Source organism: Ambystoma mexicanum, chromosome 7p (assembly GCF_040938575.1).
Source record: "Ambystoma mexicanum isolate Mex_15411 chromosome 7p, UKY_AmexF1_1, whole genome shotgun sequence".
In the NCBI taxonomy this organism is placed as follows: Eukaryota; Metazoa; Chordata; class Amphibia; order Caudata; family Ambystomatidae; genus Ambystoma; species Ambystoma mexicanum.
Window position 1 is genome coordinate 257,140,093 of NC_090939.1, and position 25,433 is coordinate 257,165,525.

At 47.0% G+C, this 25,433-nt stretch overlaps 1 protein-coding gene across 3 annotated transcripts in view; it reads left to right on the forward strand.

The window, feature by feature from the left end:
• GART (phosphoribosylglycinamide formyltransferase, phosphoribosylglycinamide synthetase, phosphoribosylaminoimidazole synthetase) overlaps window positions 1-25,433 on the forward strand; it is a 1,418,226-nt gene that overhangs the window by 1,114,832 nt on the left and 277,961 nt on the right. For all 3 annotated transcript variants that reach the window (XM_069636266.1, XM_069636265.1, XM_069636267.1), the window contains exon 17: window positions 14,327-14,530. In XM_069636266.1, coding sequence (XP_069492367.1) covers window positions 14,327-14,530 — 204 coding nt within the window. The remainder of the gene's footprint in view (window positions 1-14,326; window positions 14,531-25,433) is intronic.

The following is a 25,433-nucleotide window of genomic DNA, read 5'->3' on the forward strand; positions in this document are numbered from 1 at the left end:
AAGACCGTAGGGTCAAAAGGTGGGCGGCCTACGCTATGTCGAAGGCCGACGCCCCACCCACCGTCGCTACCTCCGACAGTGACGAGGAACGTGATACCACGACCTCCGCTACGGAAGTCGAAAACCCCCCTAGAGAGCGCACACGCGCTTCGTCGTCTGTCCCCGGCCCCGACGGGCTCGGCTCACGCCCTGCTTATGGGGATGAACACCCCGGCGACACTGACGCACACAAGACCACACATAAGCACACAACCCATGGCTCTTCTTTGCCAAAGGCAAAGGGAGCATCAGCGCCCAAGGAGACGCAGGTTTCACCGGCGGCCTCCTCGGACCGTTCGGGTTTGAAGCCCCTCTCGCAACCGCAGCCGCGACCAGCGACTGGGCTTTCGGCAAATAAGGGCGCCGCCCCCAAATCATCGGCCGGAGCGCATCAGCAGAAAGCGCATGCCGCCGTAGAGCGTTCGACACCCATAACGTCGAAACCACAGCTCTCCGCTGACAAACGAGTCGCTGAGAGCTTGGCGAGGATCGTGGTAGCCGACGCCCACAGGCGTACGCCGAAAGACACGTCGAGCGCTACGCAAAGGTCAAAAGACACGCCGAAAACACAGGGACGATCTCCTTCAGTCGAAGGGATTCCCAGCACACCTGAAGGCTTTTCGGAGGGCGACGGGACACTTTCCTCGACGTTATGGGAGAGGTCGAGCCGTTTTCAGCTACAAGACACCAATTTTCCCCCGCTAGACCGCTCAGGGGTACCCCATGAAACCATGGAAAGGCTCCATCTCTGCATGGAAAGAATGGAGAGGTTTATGAATGCCCAAAACCCTCCCACTCCAAAGAGAATAAGAGAAGGGCCTCAGGAGGACCCCAGGGCCAAAATTCCAAGATTAGTCAATCCCCACCAGGACACAGCCTCAGACTTCCATAGTGTGTATGACCTCACTGGGGAAGAACATTATTTTGAGGAGGAGGATGATTTTATGGACGAGGAAGATGGACAGAACCAGGAGGAAGGTCTGGAAGACAGCCCAGACTTGATAGGAGAAGGCTTCGGAGAAAATCCAGAAGAAGGACCTTCTCACCCCTGGCAATCACCATCAATATATTCCGACACTGATGTCCTGAACCTATATCCTCCTGAAATTTCACCTGTTAGAAACACGTCTCCCATTGACGATCAACCCACATTTAATGCCCTGTTGCGCAGAGCAGCAGCACACTTCGAACTGGACACTGGGGAGCTCTCCCCTGAATTAGACTTTGTAGAAAGGGTAATTAAGGAGAAACCCCCGGTCAGTCAGACAATTCCCCTCCTCTCTTCGGTGAAGAGAAGAATCATCCCTTCGCTGTCCACACCCGCACTAATCAGAGGGGTCAATCCTAGAATTGAAAAACTTTTCACTCCTTCACCCTCAGACCCGCTGTACATCAGGGGACATTCCATTCCGGATTCCCTGGTAGTAACCAACACAAGAAAGAGGGCAGGGGTACCACTTTCCACCAGTGAGGCACCACCTGACAAGGAGGGCAAGCGGTTATATGCCCTTGCAAAAAGAATTACATCCTCGGCCGCCTTTTCGGCAAGAATTGCCAACAACAATTCTTTGCTCGCTAGCTATGCGGACGCGCAGTGGGCCAAACTGCGCAAAGACGCCGAAGAAGCGCCGGAACCATTACGTACACGCCTGCTTTCAACTATTGGCGAAGGAACCCAGGTCAACCAGAGTATTGTAAAGAGCTCTCTGGATGCGGCAGAAACTGCGGGACGTTCCCTAGTTCAGGGAATAGTCCTAAAACGACACGTATGGCTGCGCAACTCAGGGTTCAAACCGGAGACACAGGCGTCTTTAATAAATAAACCTGTTGAAGACTCAAACCTCTTCGGGAAAGCGGTGGATGAGGCTCTGGAGATGGCTAAAAAAGAGTTCGATACTATCAAAACTCTTGACCAAATCTCTAAGCCCGCTACCAGGCGCGGCTATGGCAGTAAACGCTTTTTTCGTGGCCAACGCCAACAACAAAACCAGCAGCAACAGTACCCTGCCACCAATTTCCAGACCAATAGTGGCCAGTACAGCCAAAGAGGACAGCGCCGGGGCAAAGGAAGAGGGCGAGGGTCCACCCCCAGAGGTTCCCAAGCCCCTAACAACACCAAGTGACGCGAAGATTCGCGTCCCCTCCCATGCAACACCGGTCGGGGGCCGGATAACATCCTTTCTTCCAGCATGGGAGGGTATAACGTCAGACCGCTGGGTACTTTCCACCGTAGCCCACGGATACTGCATCGAATTCAACAGTTCCCCAACATACAAACCCCTGAGGGGACGACGCATGTCACCGGAACATCTTGCCATCCTTCTACAAGAAGTACAGCAACTGCTGGAAAAAGGAGCCATAGAGGTCGTGCCTCTATCTCAGGTAACGGAAGGTATTTATTCAGTGTACTTCCTTGTACCCAAAAAGGATCTAACCATGCGCCCTGTATTAGATCTGCGCCCAGCGAACAAGTTTATGAAACCCCAAAAGTTTCGTATGGTGACCCTACAGGAAGTGATCCCACTGCTATCACAGGGAGATTACATGACAACCTTGGACATGAAAGATGCATACTTTCATATTTTAATGTTGCCAGCGCACAGAAAATACCTCCGGTTCATGATAGAGGGCAAACACTACCAGTTCAGAGTGCTACCCTTCGGCATAGCATCAGTACCGAGGGTATTCACGAAGGTACTGGCAGTGGCAGCGGCCCACCTGCGCATGTTGTCCATTCCAGTTTACCCTTACCTCGACGACTGGCTCATAACAGGGGATTCTCACGAAACATGCTTCTCCAATACCCAAAAGACTGTAGACCTTTTGTTCCAGTTGGGCTTCTCCATCAACGAAAAGAAGTCCAGCCTAGACCCCAGCCAAATCAAACAATTCCTAGGGGCTCTAATTCAAACAAAGGACGGCCTCGTCTTCCCCTCCAAAGAGAGGGTCCAAAACATGTTGTTTCAGATCCCTCAATATGTGACTGGTCGAGAGGTGAAGGTACGCAAAGCAATGCGCTTGCTAGGCATGATGGCGTCGTGTATTTATTTGGTACCTCACGCGCGCCTGCGCATGCGCCCAATGCAGGAGTGGCTCAACAGCCAGTGGTGTCAGGCCAGCGGACTATGGGACGACCTAGTGGTGGTCTCGCAGGCCTTAGTTCTCTCACTACGGTGGTGGACAAAAGAAAACCTAGAAAAAGGGAAACCCTTTGCCACACCCGCGGCGGAAGCCACTCTAACCACAGACGCATCCCTCACAGGATGGGGGGCTCACCTATCCCATCAAACTGCTCACGGAGAGTGGACTCCGAACATAGCATCCAAACAAATCAATCTTCTGGAGCTACTAGCGGTGTTCAAGGCGCTAAAAGCCTTCAAGGAAAACCTACAAGGCAGGACAGTGATGGTCCTTACAGACAGCACCACAGCCATGTATTACATCAACAAACAGGGGGGAACCCACTCTCCAGGACTGTCCAAACTGGCCCAAAACATATGGAAGTGGGCTCTCAAACATAATATGTTCCTTCTGTCACAACATGTACCAGGGGAACTCAATCTGCTGGCAGACAAACTCAGCAGAGATTTCCCCCTGCCCGAAGAGTACGAATGGCGACTGCACGAAGACATCGTCTTCGACGTCTTCACGCAATGGGGGTTCCCAGAAATAGACCTGTTCGCAACCCTGGAGAACTCACAATGCCAAAGTTACGCCTCCAGGTACCCCCAGAACCAATCCAAAGGGAACGGTCTGTCGATTCAATGGTCAGGGAGATTTGTTTACGCTTTTCCCCCGACTCCCCTTCTCAACAAGGTAGTGCACAAGATGCACCAGGAACAAGTAACCATGATACTGGTGGCTCCAATGTGGGCCCGACAGCCATGGTTCGCTCACTTGATGGAGATGTCTCTATCTCCCCCAGTGAAACTCCCCTGCCCGTACAACATGCTGTCACAAGACAAGGGCAGGACTCTGCATCCATGCCCCCAGAGCATGAACTTAGCAGCCTGGCTCCTGAGATCATAGAATTTGGACATCTACAGCTCCCACAGAGATGCATGGACATCCTCAGGGAAGCCAGAAAACCTAACACTCGCCACTGCTATTCTAGCAAATGGAAGAGATTTGTCATTTGGTGCAGAGGAAAGAGCATCAACCCAATTGACTGCTCTCCCACACATATTATTCTATACCTGACCCATTTATTGGATTCAGGTCTAGTGTTCAATTCCATTAAAGTCCACCTAGCGCCACTTTCTGCATACACCACTTCCCAACTCAAAGTGGCGTGGTGGAAGATCCCTGTTATAAAGGCCTTCATGGAGGGAGTAAAGAGAATACACCCCCCGATAGCTAACCCAGCTCCCGGATGGGACTTAAACGTGGTACTTACCAGACTCATGGGCTCACCATTTGAACCCATGCACAAAGCATCTCTTAAAGACCTCACTCTTAAGACTGCTTTTCTAATAGCTATCACCTCCATCAGGAGAGTAAGTGAACTACAGGCTCTTTCTGTTCTAGACCCCTTTGTTACAGTTCACAAAGATAAAGTGGTTCTGCGCACTCACCCAAGGTTTGCTCCAAAATTCATCTCAAAATTCCATGTAAACCAGTCTATAGAACTACCAGCGTTCTTTCAAAATCCTTCCAACTTGGGAGAAAGGACTCTGCACACACTAGATGTGCGCAGAGCGGTCATGTTCTACATGGAAAGAACCAGACCACTGAGGAAGACTAATCAGTTCTTCGTCTCGGTGGCAGCAGGAAGAGAAGGAGATGCAGTCTCAAAGTCCACTATATATAGATGGATTGTTCAATGCATCACTCTCTGTTACACTCTTGCTAAGAGAGAACTACCCCTCAAGCCAAGAGCACATTCTACTCGAGGCACTGGGGCATCCATAGCATTCATTGCAAATGTTCCCCTTGAGTCCATCTGCAAAGCGGCTACCTGGAGTTCTGTGCACACCTTTACAAAACACTGCTGTCTAGATGCACACTCTAGATCTGACTCCCAGGTGGGACAGGCAGTATTAAGACATCTTTTCTCTACTGTTCCTTCTCATAACCCACCGCCAACTCCGGGTACTGTTCGCTAGTCTATGCACAGCATGTGATTCTAAGCAGATTAACAAACATCAGAAGACAATGCATTACTTACCGTAAAGCATTTCTGATGGTTGTATCTGCTTAGATTCACATGCGCCCACCCTTCCTCCCCCCTCGGATGGAAGGAACATAGACATCTTTCTACATCTCTCTCTCTTTTCTGTACTCACTCACGTATAGAAGGCTCCCTCCGGGCAGAAAAAATACAAACAGAGGGACCTTGACGCGTGAGGGATTGTGGGTACAACGCACGTCACTATAGGTATAGTGTTACAGACAAGCCTTGTCAACGTCCCCTTTTTGACTACGAAAAACAAAATGCAATACTCCGCAGTGACCACTGGATGTCAGACCTATGCACAGCATGTGAATCTAAGCAGATACAACCATCAGAAATGCTTTTACGGCAAGTAATGCATTGTCATCTCTTTTACATCAAGCCCTGGTCAGTGTTTACTTGTTCTACTGTGTTCTCTTGACCTATTGTGAATACTCTGTATACTGCCTAACTCTTCTTGAGCGAAGTCCGACTGCTCAGCCACAGCTACCAAGTAAATCTCTGTGGTACAGACTGCTACCAAGTGGGTTTACTGCCAAACACCTGTAGTCCTAAATCTTTTGCAGTGGTCCCAGAGGGAACTGCACAGGTTTCTCCCTAACAGGCATCCTGCTGGATCTCCAAAGGCACGATTCCAGGCCACAAAGTCCCCTCACCAGAGTGCTGAACCTTGCAAACGATAAGAATCCGACCAGTGATGATATGTCTTCTTCTGTGCTCCTGAAAAAGGGTGCCAAATCCACAGAGCTCCATCCAGCCATGAGGAAAACCTTGCCTAGAGCCTTCCAGTGTCCAGTCTTCTTAATGAAGGAATTCAACAACCAGGTTTTTGGCTGCAGATCCTGTAGTCGTCCTGCTGCAAAATCTTCTTGTGTGCTGAGGTACTGTGTTGGCTGGGGTATTTTACCTACCTTAAGCCTTTGTAATTTCTGTATAGCTTTGGGCTGTTTAATGTGATTGGGAGTCCTCTTGTCCAGTGCACCCAGGCCCCTGCTGGAATCCTCCTAGGGTGTCTTCTGTGAAGCACTTGGACCCTAAACTAACTCTAAAGTAAAATATTCACCTGTTTGAACAGTCTTCCGTAGGAACTCTGACTTTTACTACTTAAGAACCTATCCTGATACTGCCTGTTGGACACTAGACCCTAGTGACCCCCCTTCTGCCTCTGAGAACACTCATGGGCCAAGAATAAGGGATACACTTTTAAAGGATGGGGCCTTTTGCCTAGAAAAGAGAATACATGTTTAAAAGTTCCTTGTAAAAGAGTTGGTTGGTTGCTGTAACTCTGAGAATGAACAGTTACAAAAGGTATTACTAACCTTAGAAATGTTCTGCCATTCTGAAAAGTAGATGTATGGTTATTTTACTTACCTGTGATTTGGTTGTGCCTCTTCCCAAAAGTAATGCTTTTGGTTTCACTTCACTGTTCCGGTTAAGATTAAATGTATGAGTGTCCCCAACTGGGTCTTGCTTCCCCTGACTTGCTGTTAGCCTGGCCAGAATAAGTCTGCATTAGATTTTACCTACCTGTAATAAACTTGAGTCATTCATAAAGAGTAACATTGGGTTTTGCTTTCCGTGGTCTGTTTTAGACTGACACAAAAAGTCTTCGGTTTACACCTGCCTTTAAGTGGCTGATAGCTACTGTAAAAAGTGTGTAGGTTTTACTTACCTGGAGTATAACTGTGTTATACTAAAATAAGTTTGTTATTGCTTCCCTTTGTCTGTGAACTGAAAAGCAACTGTAATTGAATATTACACCAACTCCCCTAGAATAACTGTTATCCTGAATCAGTTATTGGTTTGTACTGTTCTTAGAACCTGTGTTTGACTAGATACTATGTTATTATAATTGTGGTTATATATAATGTGATAGTACTTATTTCCCCCACGTTTTATCTGGGCCTACTTGTATTTTTAAATAAACCTTTTATTTTTACAATACATAGTGGTTCAATGTTTCTTTGGACCATTTGTATTACAATTTCATTTATACTGATTCTACAGCCCTCTCTCCCTCCTAAAATAAGTCTAGCTGCTCTGTCTAGGCTACCCTGAACTCGGGTCGTACAGCTTTTACACTAAGAGTGGAGTTTTCTACTGTCTCAGTTGAATGGTTTTACTAAGCCCTTAGTTGGACTTCAGAAAAAGTGTCCTAACATTATGCAGGTCTTAAAATCAGCTGGATTCACTTTAACAGGGTTGGCTCTGTTGGCTTGGGTAATACTGGTTCTCTGTTCCGCTTCAGCCACTTCTACAACTTCTACTTTATTTTTCAGTGTGGTACAAGATGTCAGTCGCTTAATGGAAATTAAATTGGGCACATGCAATTTCGTTTTACCTTGAACTGACACTTCAGAGGATGTGTGTTCCCACCTTTCAGTCAGCTTTAGGCTTCCAGTGTATTGAGGAAATACTGTTTCATGTGCGACCCCCCCCCCCTTCAGAAATCAAATCATGCTTGTTACATTTCCGGAAACAGTTATTTCTAACATGGGGAAATGCTTTCACTACGCGCTCGTACTTCAGTTTGTTAGCATAAGCGCGTGTTACATTTCCCTCGATAGGAAACTTCCCACTTCTACAAACAACTTTTAATCGCTATGATGAATACATGAGTGTGAATAAAGCTGGCTACAATTACCAGCAAGGTGTTTCTGTTTTGGAGTATGCAGCTTGACCTTTCCAACTCCACAATTACGACTACTGCGGGCTGCCTCTGCTTCCCGGCTTGGTTTCTTCCACTGCTACTGCTACAGGGGCACTCTTGGGATCCACACTCCTTTGCTGCATAGGTGTTTCTGATCCGGCCTCATCGAAGGAGTCTTTCACTCTCCGGCTTGCGTCTGCACCCAGGCCTTGGGTGGATGCACGACTTCAACTCTGCCATCAGAGCAATTCGGCGCACCTGGAAAGACGGCATGTTTATCCATCCTCTTCCAATGCTGCCACAGCCAAACCGGGTCTGTGAGCACAGGACCAACTCAGAGCCTGCAGGTGAAATCTGCTTTTTCTCTGCTCCAGCGTCCCTTCTGTGGTCACACGTCCTTGTAAATGCCAGCCTCATGCTCTGCTTCTGCTGACCTTCCAGCTTCTTTCTCCTGCTCCTCCCTGCTGCATCCTTTTAGGCCCCTTGGGTGGATTAATTGGTTTCACATATACGCCCCAGAGCTAATTCCCTGACCTGGCCAAAAGCGATTAGGCTGGCCTGCCTAACCTTGGCTCCAGAATGCCTCTTCATCTCTTTTCTTCTTCAAAGTCCCTGAGGGATTCTGGGACATGCAGTCCACTTTAGGAACATTTGATTTATCTATTTCTTTAAAAGGTTTAAGGATGGATATTATTAGAAGGGCAGTTACAAGTTTTAAACTTTTGAAAAACTAATGGGGCAGTAAAAGTCATATGTTCACTGTTCCTGTTGGCATACCTTTGGCATTGTGGAGGATATGGGAATTTAGGGATGTAAAAGAATGGTTCTGGAGAGGTATTATCTTTGTTCATTTTAATTCAAAATTTTACTGACTTAGTTTGAACCATAGACTGACATTCATCAGAATGGCAAGATGATATAGCCTCTCTTGGAATTGACCTTACCATCATCCAAGGAACAATAACATGCCCCACCCTGTGAAATCACCCCACTACCCTGGGCCCTGCCTCCATCCAGGTGATCCTCCCGCATTATACCACCCCCAGCATTGGGATCAGGAAGCATCTGCCCTTTCCTGGCCAACTGAAAGGAGACTAGGTAGGAGGTGACGCATCCCAGTTGAGGGGGGGGGGCAACCTGTGAGAAAGAAGGGGAAAGCTTGTTTAAACCAGCAAAGACCTGTATCTCTAGCGGGGATGAGTGGAGAGTAGGCCCGAGGGTCACTTTTGAATGTCTGAGGGAAGATGACAGTGGAGGGAGAGTTGGAAGTGGTTAGCTGCCTCTTTAGTACACAAGGGGGACCTGTAGATTTCACAAATAAGAAGACTGTTATCTTCCCTGATTTCCTGGAATACCAGGGCTTTAGGCACTTATCTTATTTAATGAAGGGGGGTGTAGGTCTGAAACCATTGGATGTGATGTGCATGCAGGAAACGTGGCTAACTGCCAAACCACTCTGAGAGTTTTGATGTTTGTTTTTCCCCAGCAGTGATAAGAAATCGTGGAATTCCTTTGGCGGGGTTGATAACGCTGGTTATAAGGGGTGGTACAGGGGAAATAAAAAAATTCACACAGGTTAATACTCTTGTGCATCTAGTGGTTCTAACGGGGGTAAGAGAGGGAAATGGGAGCCCAGAGACATTACTTGTATTTAATGTCTACTGGAATCCTCTGGGGATCGGAGATGAGGCCTTGATTGATTTGGTGGTTAATGCCTTAGATGCCGCTATGGAAGAACATAATAGTACATCAGGGATGATATGTGGGGATTTAAATATTAAATGCCTTAACGTGAATGGTCAAAAATTGAATAAGGACAAACGCTCCGTGAAGGCAAGGTTGTGGGTTTCTGAACTGAAGGAGAGGAACATCAGAATGGTAAACGGAGATTTAAGGGGGATATCCCGGGAAGAGCAACGTGGTCAAGAGAAGCACTAAGGGCTCACTTGGATTACATTTTTGTATGCAAGGATATTTATGTAATGTTGGAGTCCTTGAGGGTCACACCAATGGCTAGTAGTGTTCATGCCATTATAAAAACGAACCTTCAAGGGCGATACTGAAAGGCCAACACCAGTTTAATCAAGGCTGTAACCGTATACAAATCTCAAAGAAGGTGGTCACCAAAATCTCGACCAGACTCAAAGGTATTATGCAGAGTAATAATGGGGAGGCAGAGTATACTGTGGTGCTTTTGGCATTTCAGAGGAATGTAGTAGAGAGCTCTAAACCGGATGTAAAGAGGTTACATACCGCAAACTCGGAAGTCATGCAGAAGAAAAGAGAGCGTAGATTCGATCTTGGAGCCATTGAACGGCAAAATCTTGAAGACAAAGCAACCCCAAAGGAAACAGCGCTACAGAAATTGGTTGCTGGATTCCAGGGCACAGCGGTTTCAAGCCGATGCGGATACCATGATGAAGGCATTATCTAATAGGAACACCCGGGATCTTTGGTCTCTTCTTAATATTAATGCCATCTTTCAACTGGTGGCTTTGACACCTGCTGTGCCAGAGGTGGTCTGGATTAGGTTCTTTAAGGACCTGTTCTTTGCGCCTAGTCAGCAGCTAGATGTGCACAAAAATAAGGGCGGTCTGCCCCCATGGGCAGTTACTTTCGACAGGGAGGATATACTGGATTGAATGTAACATCTAAACCAGTCGAGGGTATTGGGCTTGGCTGGATTGACTAATAGTATAAACAAACAGAATTCGGAGGAGAGGGCAGACATTCGTATGATCTTGTTTACTCAAGTACTGGCCGCCAGAAAAGTCCCTGTTTCATGGAGGACCACAATAGTGGTCCCTATATATAAAAAAAAGGTGAATGGGACAACCCACGAAACTATAGGCCCATTGCGCTCCTTGACTCCCTAGGAAAAATCTTTGTGGCAATCCTCCTAAAACATCTACATTTATGGGTTCGGGACTTAGGGCATTTTGACATCAGGCAAGCAGGGTTTGTGCCAGCGGTCGGTACCAGTCTGAACCTCCGTATTCTTAACATCCTGAAGATGAGAGCCATGGAATCCCAACAAAACACTTATATGGCGTTCATTGATCTGGTGCAAGCCTTCGACAGTATCAATGGAGAGATACTATTCCAACTGGGAGGGGACTGAAACAAGGATGCCCCCTGGCTCTTACCATCTTCAATTTATTCCTTTCGGACATGTCCTCAAGCAAAGAGGGGGTTAGAGCTTTCCGACCGCAGATATACAGACTAAATATCCCATGGTTAATGTACGCGGATGATTTGGTGGTAATTGATCGTACCCCAATAGGGCTGCAGAGGAGGCTTACACAACTAGATGCGTATTTTAAGACCAATGAGCTGCGAATAAATACTGATAAAACAAACATGATGTTCAACAGATCCAGAAGGAAGGCTAATTCAAAATTGGCCTGGTTTATAGGCACGCAAAAGATCGAGCGTGTGGAATCCATAACCTATCCTGGGCATCAGGATAAATAACAATCTGAAGGAAGCAACTTGGACAGAAGAGCTGAGGCGAAAATGCACCAGATTAGCGACCCAGACAAAACCATTATTAAGGAAATTTGGTAGATACACATTGATGCCTGCGTTGACCTTTTATAAGCAAAAGTTCACTCAAATTTTGTTATATGGAGTCGAAACAGCTTTGAATATCCCTTCGTCTTTTTGGAACCTTTTAGAAGGGATATTATGGAGGAGAGTGTTGGACCTCCCTAATAGTCTGCCTGTGTCGCTGATTAGATTCGAACTCGGGTTACAGTCACTCAGCTTTTTGGTTACATGGAGATCATTGTCCTTGTATAGGCAAACGATATTGGAATCTAGCATCCAAACTAGCAATCTCCCCCACCCCCCACCTTCCCTGATCCTGGATATACTGAAAAGCAAACACAACAACCAGGGAGCAGCAAGGGATCGCATTGTAGATGCCTGGAAATCTAAATGTAAAGCAGTACTGGAGGAGTTGGGTTCAGATCAGGAAACCTTTATAAGAAACCCGGACAAGATGAAAATAAAGCTGAGAAGGCTCAATTGGATCGAGACCATAGATGTGAAGTCAGCATATAAAGTTTCCCTTACCATCAAGAGGGAGCAAATAGCCATTAACCAAGTCCCAAAGTACTTGGTGAAAGTCGCTTCATATAACATAGGAATGTTTTCATGACATTGAGGTTTAACATCCTCCCAACCAAAGAATTCTTGAGGTACAGAAGGGACAAGATGGACTCCCCTATGTGCAGGTTTTGTAAGATCCACCTGGAAACAACTAAACATCTACTCATGGAATGTGATGCATTAGAGCTAACGAGGGGCGTTTATGAGTGTGGTTGTCCAAGAGTGTAGGGCCTTGAAGAAAGAGGAATAGTGGGAGGGTGCCATACTATTGGAAAAAGTGAAAATGGTATTGGCAATAGCTACATTTTGTATGGAGGTGTTGTATTTTAAATGAGTTGGGAAACCAGGGATAGCTTTTTTTCATGTTTTCTGTTTGCTTGCTTTTCTGTTTCTGTGAATAATTCTAGCTATGAGGGAGAGTCCTGGGAACGTAATTGGGATGAGAAAGGATTTTTGTACTACTATAAGATGTATATGTGGTGGGAATGGAGGGAGGGAATGTATTTCTTTTTCATGAAAGTTTTGTATAAACCATAACATGTTTAATGAAAAAGAAAATGGCACAACACACATTCAAGGTAAGTAAGAATGTTTGTAACTGTGCACTCTGAGTTACAGTTACCAACCAACTCTTTCACAAGTAAGAACTTTTCAACACTTTTTATTCTTTTCAAGACAAAATCCTTTACTTACCCGGTCCTTCCCTATTCAATTGCATGAGTCCACTCGGGGCAGAAGAGGGACCATTGGGGACAAGGTGCTAGCTGTAGGCAGGGTGAGATAGGCTTCTATTGCAAGAAAAAGTCAAAGTTCCTGTGAAAGACTGTTCAAACAAGTAAGTAGTTCACTTTAAAGTTAGTTAGGGTCCAAGGACTAGAGAGAAGGATTCCAGCAGTGGGCCTGGGTGAACTGGATGAGTGGCCAATCACAGAAAACACCCCAAAATATTTACAGAAATCACAAAGGCTTAAGGAAATTAAATACCCCAGCCAACACTGTACCTCAGCACAGAAGAAGAGTTACAGCAAGAAGACTTCAGGATCTGCAGCAAAAAAATAAACAGTCGATGGATTCCTTTATCAAGAAGACGGAAGACTGGACTTTAGAAGGACATTTGCAGCAGGGATCACGAGAGAAGACTCCGGGCAAGAGTTTCCTCGCAGCTGCTTGCGGCTCTTGATGCCCTTTTCAGGAGCCAGAAGAAGACTGAATATCGGTGGTCGGCATCTCGCCATTTGCAAGGTCCATCCAGTCCCCTGGTGAGGGGACTTTTCGGACTCGATTCTCTGGAGGGCCAGCAGGATTCCCACGAAGCTTCAGCAAGATTCGGAATTAAGAAGACCGTGCACCACACAGTGGCTCAAGGTTCCAGCAGCCCCACAAGGTCGCACTACGACGTGGTATGACTCGACATGCATGCCTTATTGAGTCTAGTGGATCCCACCAGGCTCTGGGGCGGGGTCGTAGTTTGCAGAGTACGCAGGTCGCTTGGAAGGAAGGAAGGGTAACAGCAGGCTCTGGTTACACAGCAGGTTCTCTGGTCGCTGAAAATCATCTCCGCTGCGGTTTCTTCTTATTCCGCTTCGGGTTTGGTTCCAGTGGCCGACTAACACTGTCCACACCCTTTTACTGTGGAAGTAAATAACGTTTAAGACTCGGACCAACCACTAGATAGCAGCACGTGACTAAAACGATAGAAACCACAAATATATTGCTTGTTAAGCAATGTCTGCCATGCATCTGAAAGGCAGTCAGAGGGTTAGTTTTATTACTGATTTCTCTCGCAAGCCTAACAGTGCCGCATAAGAATATTAAAATGTGTGCAGTCATCCAAAACGTCAGTGTATGAAGTCCCTGGAAAGTGGAACTAGCAAGCTCTAGCATTTTTTTATGCTACCGCGTGGGATTCTGAGATTGTTTGTGCAGCTGCAGAACTAAAGGTTTGCAAACTAAAAGCAACTACTAAACATATGCTTTCTTAACAACAAGTTGCATGCAAACCCATTCTGCAGATGTATTTTTAAACAACTGATGGAGACTGGAAGAATCCTTCCATTACATCATAAAAGGGGTGTAGATGATTGGTGGCCAAGTAGCTGGATTCATATGCAGTTTACACCTGAAAGCAAAGCACAAAACTATATAGATTTATTTTTTAATTAAAGAAATTGTTAGTGTTCACCCTCAATAACAAATCCTGTTAAAATGCTGTAACGTTTAAGTGTCATGCTGCCAGTTGCGGAACTAATGTTAAACTTGCCCACTCTACTGATTTGTGTTTCATCAATCAGAAGACTACACAACGTTTGTTATTGAAGTGTTTTTAAAGTGCTGTCTTCTATATGCTGCAGATGCTCTTTGCTGGAAGATGCCTGGCATTTTCTCTTGGCTGCAAGAAAATGGAGGCCTCTCGGAGGAGGAGATGGCCCGGACATTTAATTGTGGAATCGGTGCAGTGCTAATCGTACAGAAGGAGGTGGCTGATCAAATCTTGAGAGATGTGCAGAAGTTGGAGGAAGCGTGTATCATTGGCTCAGTGGTTCCGTGTTCCAAAGGTTTGCAATGCTTTGTTTGGAATATTTATCACACTACTTCCCCAAACATACAAATGCACAGGAGTTAACATGAAAGATCAAATGAAGACATTTTTCTCTGAAGGCATTAATTCATTAGGCTGCCATGTTTCTCTCAATTGTTATTGGAATGTTCCCTAGACAATTTGCTCAGTTGTCATCCATTGCTTTTGTTTTACTGTTTTTACTTGTAAAGGTGTGGCCAGGGCAGTGTAACATTATCTACATTTAAAAACCAGAGATATACAATCAAAGCCCAGGCCATGTGGACTAATGATTTCTCGTCCTCTTCACTGCGCCCTCTACCAACTCCGGTCCATGTGGTAATAAATGTTGGAATCAAAATTGCATCATCTCTCACGGGTCAGGTCGAGATGTAGCACGGGCCACGCTAAGCTTAGGATACTTGTGAAAATTCACCCATTTATTCCATCTGAATTGGTGTTTGGTAGTCTCTACGTACATATATGTACCCTTGACTAATGTAACGCTACAGTACTCGCCCAGCCTAAGTTTCTGATCCAGCCCCTGCAAGTGGTTCAGAACTCTGCTGCTTGCCTGGCCGTTGGTCTGCCCAAATTTGCTCATGTCTCCCCGGTACTTTGGAGTCTTCACTGGCTGCCTGCTGCGGCCAGAATTAAATTCAAGACATTGTGTTCACCAGGCTTATTACAGCTGTGCGAGAAACTTATTAAACACACCCCCTTTGGGAGTCTTCATTCTGCTAATCATCTCCTTTTGTGGGTCCCCCTTTTTGGTCGCAGCCCCAACCTCATGGAATTCTATCCCCCTGAATTTGTGGCCCATTAGTGAACATCTGCCCTTCAGGCAAGCATTTAAAACCTATCCTTATTAGCCGACTATCCAGTTTCTGCTTCCCTGCTGACTCTGGTTCTTTATAGGGCCAAGATACACTTGAATCCTAATCAATAAATAAATAAACCATCTTTTATGGCTTTCAACTTCGACTAAGGTGATAATGACCGCATCAGCCAGGCACAGTGTTATGTCATGAGCGAAGCAAGTTCATTTCTGTGGGCAGCAGGCTAGTACGGGCCATGGTGACATTCTTCGTTACTGTTACTTTTTTTTTTTGGTTAAAAAAATGTGGGAGCTGTACAAAATAAAAATGGGGATGGACGTTTGCACGCAATTCTGCCTGTTTGGAACTATGTGACTAGTGGAGTGATGCAGTTGCAGACCAATTTAGTGGTGGCTTTGAAGAATGATACCCTTGTTACTACTGGTGGCCCTCAGGAGGGGGAATCTCAGCCAGAACTGTAGGTGCGAATACTGAGGTAGCTTGGGATACAGCGGCAGAGGTGGTAAAGGCAGAATGTCAGAGGATTGAAGAGAGCTGCACAGCTGGCTTGCAATGTTAAGTGTACACCGACAAATAAAGCCCACATTTATAGCCAAAAATGTGGATGGTACGGGTGAAATACGTGGATCGAGTGCATAAAACAACTTAGAAATACACTGAACGGACTGGAGTGCATGGAGCAGACCGGAGTGCATAGAATTGTGCGACTTACATGGAATGGTTTGGAACGCATGGAACGTTTGAGCATGTAACCCACCATATCACATCACCACGCTTACTCTCTTCTTTACACCACCATTCAGCTAGCACACAGAGATACTATGACACCATTCGGTATAACTGTTCTCATACCAACATCTGTCTCATACTCCCCATCACTCTAAACACTGCTGGTTACTCACCCCCCAGCCAGGCGTTCTCCTCAGGCCTAACGCAGCCACAATCGGTCTGGATAAATCCTGCCAGAACGAAAACATACTCTTGACCTCTCAACCACCACGCCTACCGCTAAGAAGAAGCTATTACACGAATACCGCACCAGCTGCACACATATCCGGTGCTCACACACACCTTTGACTCCCTCTACCCTCTACTGACCTGAACTTCAGTTCCCAAGGGCGTTCAACCTACCAGCGCCTTCAGACCATATCAATGGTATATAAGGCGCTATATATATGCAAAGTAACATAACATAACCTTTGGTTGGCTCGGCCTCACCTCCAGGGTGCTAAAATGATGCTAAAATAAATTCACATTTTTTCATTTCATAGATCTCCTTTTAAAATGAGTTGAGGTTAATTTAACAAAAAGTAAAGTCTACAAAGAATGAAATGTTAAGGTATAAGCAACTACTCCATACCGCTACATATCCAATTCACTTTCAAAGCTGCATGCTGGACAAAGAACTGACCAACCTTTTCAAAATGAACACTTGTGGGGGACTAAGCTTCTTATCACACATATTGCAATAAAGCCCTACGTTTTCATATTTCCTAAGTGGATGGATGGTTAATTATATTCTGGAACCATAAAAAAAGAGCTGGTTATTTGATTTTTTGGGAATTAAGGATTCCAAATCAGGCATAACTCTGCTATTATCGAACTGAACTGTACATTCAATATTTGTCTCCAAACTTTGCATTGCGTCAGTAAATGCAACCTTCCTTGGCTGATTTCCCCAAAAGAACTTGAACAAACTAGTGTTTGATGGAGGATCATTGATAAAGTAGTCCATTTGGATCTTCTCTGACTGGTCTCTTACTGAAGTTTTTCATCCCTGTAGCTTTGGATATCCAATAATGCACTCCAAATTGCTACTTTAAAATAATATATTGGTCAGACAAATAATTATTAAAGGGAGCATATCATGTGGCCTTTATAGTTTAAATCATATTACGTACAAAAATGACTTTACATTTCCATTCAAAGACTTTGCTCATCTCGCTTTTACTCTTCACTTTAATTCAGGAATCCATGAGTAGCAAGGTCATCACTGACTTCTACTGGATATTTATTGCATAAACCTAAAGGGGAAAATTATTTTCATGGGGGAGGGGGTTCTGGGGGCAGAAATCAGATAAAATCTAATTTTACTGAAATCCAAAAACCCTGGGTATCGCAAGTCGACCTGCTAGCTTTCAGGAGTGATAAGAAGTACCACCTGTGGGTTGGACATTCGATCCAGTCTATGCATCTCTCTTCCATTAGCAACTTCAACAATACAGGGCGACTTCACAACTTTTCAGCTACAGACTGGGTGAGAAGGACGTGTTAACCAGTGCTTCCCGATCTGCCAGTTTGCTGGCAGTGTAAATAGATTGCCTGTCTTGAGCTTCCAGCTGAATCGGCAAGCTTGATACTTTGTGCCAAGCTCCTGAGAGGTTGAGGCATGGTGTTTCCGGCCATTTCTGATGTTCTGTAGGCATCATCAGCTTGTAGGATGTCTGCAAAAAGACAGTTATCCATTGTGGCTGTCATAAGGACATTGACTTGTGCCTCACAGCTATTTTGTGGATTACTTCCGAGATAGTGTGTGCTAAAAGAAGCTCCACGTTCAAACCAGTATACTAGCATAGTAGAGTACTTTTTAGGAGGGTGTTGAGTACCATAACTGTTTGAACACCACCCCATCCGTGCCCCCTTGTGACTGTCTTTTTTTAATATAATGGTTTTGTAGCTTTAATATAGTTAGGTACTCGACCTGTGATGTCCTTTCTGAAGTGTTTGTATGCTCTAATTGCACAGTCTGAAGCTGCCCTCTAGATGTCAGCAGTGCACCAGGTTAATCCAAATTATCTGTGGCAGTCTGCCCTTCAAGCCTAATGGTGAAGGTGGTTTGGGGGTAAGCTCTGGAGCTTTTCTGGGTGGATTGATTTGTTATTAATTATGCACCTATACACAAGTGTTTCAAGGCAAGGGATGGGGAGCATAGGAGGGACAAGACAATGATCTTACTAGGCCTTGTGTCATTGAGATCGTGCAATTGCACAAACAACAAGTGCAGGGGAGAGGGTACAGGGATAAGTGCACCCAGTGCAGCAGAGCCCTGAGTTAAGTGCTGGGAGGCTGGTACTACAAGGGGAAATCCCAGCCTGGTAGTGCAAGGTTAGCCAGGAGGCAGTGCAAGTATAAAGCCAGGCAGCAGGAGGACTGGACTGCTGGTGTCCTGTAAGACTCAGAGGACAACCAGGCATCCAGTCAGCAGATGGAGCAGGAGCAAGGGAAGGTTAGTAGGGTAGACGGATAGAGAAAGAAGATGAGAAAAGGTAGGTCTTGAGGAGTTTCGGGAACTTGAGGTAGTCCGGCTCAAGGCAGAGAGAGACATGGAGGCTATCCCAGACGGAGACACCTGCAGACTGGAGAGCGTTCTACCCCCCAATCTCTGCTTGGAGAAGAGACTCGCCCGCAGAGAGTTAGAGGTAGATGAGCAAAGGGCTCCAGGAGGAAGGTTCTTGGGAAGAGCGAGTCGATGGTTGTAAGTGCCACTGCCCCAAAAAGCCTTGTGGATGATGCAGAGGGTCTTATACTGGATCCTTGCAGCCACCGTGAGCCAGTGTAGGGAGTTCAGGGCCGAAGAGATGCGATCCCTGGGCTTGAGGTTCTGTATGAGTTGAAGAGCGTGAAGAGTAGAGGTAGGCAGATTGAGAAAGAGGCTGTTTCAGTAGTCCAGCCTAGAGAGAACCAGAGCTCTGGAGACAGCTTGTGGGGGAAGGTGAAAAAAAGGAGAATAACTTTGAGGAGGTGTACCTGGAAGTAGGCCCTTTTGGAAAGGTCTGTGATGTGTGGAGTCGATCACTCCAAGGTGTTATGCCTCAACAGAGGATGAGGGCAGAGGGCCCTAGGAGGGCGGCCAGAGAGGGGGAAAGCGGGAGCAGGGGTCCCAATGAGCAGGATCTCAGTCTTGCTGACGTTGAGGCAGAGATCGTTGGAGGCACACAGTCGGGGATGAGCGAGGTGGAGGAGGCTGAGGGTAGCCTGAAAGAGCGCTGTGTGTCATCCGCATAATACTGAAAGTTACAGTTGAAGGTAGAGATTCTGTCATGATGCCTACCCCCGGGCATCAGGACCAAGCCCATCAGCTCCGGGAGCAGGCATCCAGACACTTATTAAAACCCCAACAGCCCTGGCTAGGGGCTGTTTGGGTTCTGTCCTGGCGCCTTTGGCGCCAGGCTCATCATAGGAATCAGTCCTGGCGCCTTAGGCGCCAGTCTCATAGACTTTACTTACCTGATGCAGACCATGTTGCAAGTGAGTCCAAGCCAACGTGAGGCCTGGATGGGACTATTTTATTACAGGGACTTATTTTTTACTCGGGCGTGGTTCTGGGTAACTTCTTACCTGGAACTACTTTGGAGGCTATTTAAACCACGCTCGAACAGCAGCACACGCTTCGCTTTATTCTGCATCCAGCAGCGTAACGCTCACCGTGTCTGCAGCCAGCATCCAGTCTTCTGCCACGCCCGCCTCGAATCTGGAGCTCCTAAAAATAAAAAGAGGAAAGAAAAGGACAAGGTTAGAAAACAAACTATTTTCGAATTCCTCACCAGATTCCGGGTCCATCTCGCCTCCGGACCTGGAAAGAACATCATTTCAGTACGCGTCGCATCTCCAGCTGCAGCACCGCGCCATACTCGCCAGTCCTCGCAGCATCTTCCGATTCGGCGCTGCCTCCATCATTTCTTCGCCGAACTCGGGCACCTGGGGGACAAAAGAAAACAACAAGGTGAGCCGAGAAAACTAACAAATATAACTGTTATCACCATAGACTTACCTGATTTACCACCGGAGGCATCATTCTATAACTCTTCACATCTTCATGTGCCGCACCTGCAAAGAGAGAGAAAACAACACGTTAAACACGTGCAACATTTACCGGACAGCGTCGGGTAATACAGACTCTTACCTGAGCGCCACCAGCTACCCCGAGAGCTTCTCACAAACTCAGCTGGAAGACAAGGAAGGAAGGGGGGAACAAGAGTGAACTTCGGACATATTGAACTCTATGAATTTGATACTTACTGGTCCTAGCCAGGAACCTCAGAGTCAATACTCTCCGGAACTCTCCCACGCCTTCAAACCAGTGAAGTAACTGGCATCAACGCGCCCCTGCAATCCATGCAGGATGGAGAGCTCATCTTTCAAGAGTATAAGGTGAGATTGCTGAAAGGGCACTTCGGAGTGATAAGTGGGGAGGACTGTGGGGGGTGCCATCACTTGAATCCAAGGGTGGCTAAATCCATCCCTCCACTTGCAGGAGAATACTTCTACGGGTCAAGCAGACAAGATTCGGAGGGCCAGTCCAGTCAGTCATCTCTGCACTACGTATCACATTGGTGGAGACAGCAGCCGTCCGGGTCCGACCGACACCCCTGTGGGAGCCAGGTGAGCGTAACAGATTCGGAAGGCCAAAGGAGCCAGATGAACGTTGAGGAGCCAGGGGGAGAGGATAGAGCCCTGGGGAACAGCACATGTGGAGAGATAGGAACCACGCTGGACCTGGGAGGGTGGGTCCAGGAAGAATGGGGTCAGCCATGTGAGATCCGTGATGCCAAGGGTCTCGCAGAGACGAGTAATCAGGATGTTGTGGTTGACCTTGTCAAAAGCAGAGGAAAGGTTGAGGAAAATGAGGACAGAGGGAGAGCTAGTCAAGATTAGAGAGCAGATCTTCACACGTGTTCAGAAGTGTCGTTTCCGTGCCTCTGGCTGCTCTGAAGCTAGACTGATGGTCATGGAGACAACCAACAGATTCAGTGTGGAGGGTTAGCTGGGAGATGGCCAACTCCTCATGGAGTTTGCCAAGGAAAGGAGTGATGGAGATCAGGCAATAGTTTGCCGGAATGGAGAGGTTGGCAGAAGGCTTTTTTAGTAGGGGTGTGCTCAAGGGGAGTGCTTGAAAAGAGAGGGGAAAGTGCCAGTGGCAAAGGAGTGAATACAGAAATCGTCCAAGGCTGGAGCGAGAGAACCAATGTTGTCCTTGATGGTTCTGAAGGAGCAGGGGGCCACCTGTTTAGATGAAACCTTCATCGACCAAAATAGTCTGGAAACATCTTCAGGTGTTACAGGAGAGGAGAGGGGGTGGCCAAGGAAGGCCTGAGAGGGGCGGGTGGAGAGAGAGAAGTGGAGAGTGTGGACAGGATGGCCTGGGTTTTAGTGGTGAAATGAGAAGCCAGAGCCATGCAGAGGGCCTGGGTGGGTGTTGGGGAGGAGGATACTGCAGTAGGATTGGCCAGCTCCTTGTAGATATTGAACTGTTTGGCTGTGTTAGAGGTCGCCGAGATGTGGGCTTGAATGTGGACGCTCAGAGAAGATTGAGAGTCTGTATTGCCTTTGGAGCAGGCCAGTTTGTCAGAGGGTGCACCGGAACTCTCCACTTCCGCTCAGCTACTCTACACTGGCGTTTCAGAGCAGCCACATCAGAGTCATACCAAGGGATGCACTTTCTGGCTGGCTTCAGGTGGATCCTTCTAACAGGGGCAAGGATATCCAGAGTGTTAGAGATGGAGAGGTGAAGGTTGAAAAAGCCATCTCAGGATGGTAGTCAGCTGTAGGAGTAGGTGGAGGGGAGAAGGTGGAGGCAAAGGTGGCCTCTGACACTCGCTTCATAGGTCGAATGACCGCAAAGGCAGGTGGCAGTGCTGGGAGGGCCTTTGCTAAAGGGACAGGAAGTTTCAGGTGAGAAGAGAGAAGAAGGTCGTCAGTCCAGGAGAGAGGAGTAGTGAGAGGATTAGAGAGGGGGATGCCTGAAGAGATGAAAGAATCCCAGTTGTGGCCGGCAGAGTGAGTGGGGCCAGAGTGTAGAATGGAGAGGGGAAGAGAGTTGCATAGGTTGCGAAAGATCCCAGGTGGATGTTGAGATCCCCAAGGAGGAGAAGCTGGGAGGAGGAAGATGAGGAGCATAGGAGAGAGGAGGAGAGATCAGCCCATTCAGGGAGGAAGAGAGAGACCGGGCCAGGTGACTTGTAGAGGGGGACCAAGGTCCAAGAGAGGCCAGGAGAGATAAAGAGACTGCAGACAAGGCATTCAAAAGAGGAGTAGGTCTGAGTGGGGATGATGGAAGCAGTGATCCACTCAGGGAAGATCAGGGCCCCTCCGCTTCCGGGCCTGTTGGGCCTGGGCCAGAGAGGATCTTGTAGCCCTCAGGGAGGATTGTGTCAAAACTTGTGACAGAGCTGGCCACGTGGAGCGGGTTGCCATTTTTGAAAGACTTCTGGGGGGCTTGCAGGGGAGAGGAGTCCCCAACGGAAGTAGCAGAAGAGCCAGAGAGGTTGAAGGAGAAGGGCCGGCAAAGGAGCCCGAGAGTTAGTGGAGGGCAAGGTAGCCTGAGTGGTGGAGGACAGGGGTTGCAGAGGAGCCAGAGAGGTGGGTAGAGGAGGCGGCAAAGTAGCCAGAGGTAGTGGATGGCAAGGTGTCCTGAGAGGAGGAGGACAGAGGTGGCCGAGGAGTCAGAGATGTAGTGGATGGCAAGGATAGAAGGAGGAGGAGGCGGAGTAGCCATAGAAGTGGTAGAAGGAATTGCAGGAGAAGGAAGGAAGTTGATGTGGCGGGGGAGGCGCCTATCAAATAGGAGATTGGGTTGAGGGCCCTAGACCATGACGCTGCCATTTAGATATACATTAATGATGACTCTGAAAGGGGGCCATGAGGGCCTCCCACCGGGTGCCACCATTAATGAGAGAGGAGGAGGAAGGAGAGAGAAGTGCGACTATATGAAGGTTCCATAGGTTGGGCTAAGGAACGACAAAGAGTATGTCGTGAGAGTTTGTCACCCTGGTCTCCAATCCAGGCCTTCCCATCGCTTACACCTATGTCTGGAAGTGGCACAGGCATATGTGTAAGCGATGGGAAGGCCTGGATTGGAGACCAGGGTGTCCTCCTTGAGCTTCTTCCTTCCTGTCCTAGTGAGAAGGGAAGGATAGGAGATAGAAAAGCAGTTAGAGAAGATGGGGGGAATTTAGAGCACCATAGTGGGTGTGAATAAAGGGAGGCAAAGGAGAGGCGAGAGGAGGAAAAGAGAAGGAAAACACTGCACAGAGCTGTCTGGGACAAGTGGGGGGGGGTTAAGAGGGTGAAGCAGGCAATAGCAGACGGAGACAAAGCACGGGCAGCAACAGGCAGTGCTTGGAGAATGCGATGGGAGCCAACCGGGCTCAGAGCAACCAAGAGATGAAAAGGCCTGGAGGGCAACAGTGGAGATCACAGCATAAGAGATGCAAGGCAGAGTGATAGTGGCCAATACATTTACCTAGAGGTAAAAAAGCAGGGGAATGCAGAGAAAAAAGTGAATGAGGCCTAAGCAAACAACTAGACAGTGCGAAAACGTGGCAGATGCAACAGAAAAACAGCTTGCAAGAACAGCAGAAACAAATGTAGGGCTACCCAGGAGCGGGATAGCCTATTGAATGCGTAGAAACAATGCAGGGTATGATATCATTGAAATGGAGGTAAGCACGAGGTAGGGCAGTTTAGTAGGCCGCAGTAATGGCTGCGTCCCCGGCCCGCACCTGTTTTATCTTGCAGTTGTCTCTTATCGACAGCTGCGCTGCATGCTCACAATCTGCGTTCCGACCCTTTTGTCTCCTGCTCACCTGCCTCGCACAACACTGCAGCCTTGTCCTACGAGGGCTTTGCCGCAGATGGTCCGATCCTCGTTTTTTAAAGGTTCAGATGTATCCTGAGAACCAAGTAGTCTGCCTGCTTGGTGTAGACCTGCTTTTTCTTTTTTTTGTAAACACTTTATTGCTTTATAAACACATGCAATGGCAACATACAAAGGCATTAAAGAAACAGGAGGGCGGGAGAGAGAGTAAACAGGGTAAGGGCCTTACTCTAAACTAGTTTTAACACACAAAATAGGGCAAAACCACTGTATGGCAAAGTAGATAATACCTCATCAGATAATCCAGAGGCCTATGTGGACCAGGACCAATGTACTAGCACCCATAGAGAGGGTACATGTACAAACAAGGCAGTGGTGGAAAGACAGTGAAAGGATAGAATGAAAATCTAGCTATCCCTGCCTAAGTGCAAAACCTCCTCTAGGTAACGGTGCTGTGCCGCTTACAAACAGAGGATAGAAAAAGAGATAAACAAACCACTTCTAAGTAGGTAATGCTTTCAGCCTTGTTGGACCTATGCCACTCTCTTCCACTATGTGTAAGTGAAAAATAGGAAGAGAAGTACTCAATGGTCACTTAAAATAGTACACCCATGGTCAATTGGAGAGGCATCTAGTGGGGTATCTGTAAATGTATTAGCCACTAGATTGTCTATCTGGCCTTGGTGGACTCGGGGTCTAAAAACGACACAGACACAATGACATACAATGTTCAACATAACAATCAACAAAGAAGACACCAAGTCCCATAATCCGTCGTGGAGTGATGTAAATAGGATGGGTAATGGGTAGTTGGTAAAAGGAATGCTCAAACTACAAGGTAGGCCTGATTTGTGCCTCTTGTAAGTAGCAACCACCGTCGACCGGTTTCAGTCACATGTGTACAAGTAAAGCCACTTAAATCAGGACAGTCTTCTACTCACATCAATAGTATGAATAGTTGCAAAACTGACCATATTGTCGGAGTTATGGTTCGACATTAGGGAGTGTAAATACTTTACCCCCAAGTCGTAAGTGCCGTGAGGCTGGATCACATGGAGAGGGAACCTATGGGAAACAAAAGGAAGTGTACGTAGCCATATTCACCTCAGAGCTAGTATTGTCAATTCAATTGAATATGAATAACACAAAAGTGGTAGTCCTTAACATAGGCAACACTGCTAGTACTGCTATTTCTATCCATTTAAAAAGTGGGAACACTTAGTTTATCGCCAACCTATTTCAGGTGGTTTGTAGGTACCCATAGCTGCATACTCCATGCTTAAAAACGTGATGTAAGGGGACACAGGTAAATCAGGTATGGCCTACTATCAGGTACTCCCAATGTAAGGTACCTTATTTCCACCCATCCAGGAAAGACCATTAGTGAAAGGAGATCACAGAAAGCCCCAAAAGTAGTTAACAGGAAGGGGCTGCGGGTTTTGTAGGCAAAGTGCTACAGTGCAGAT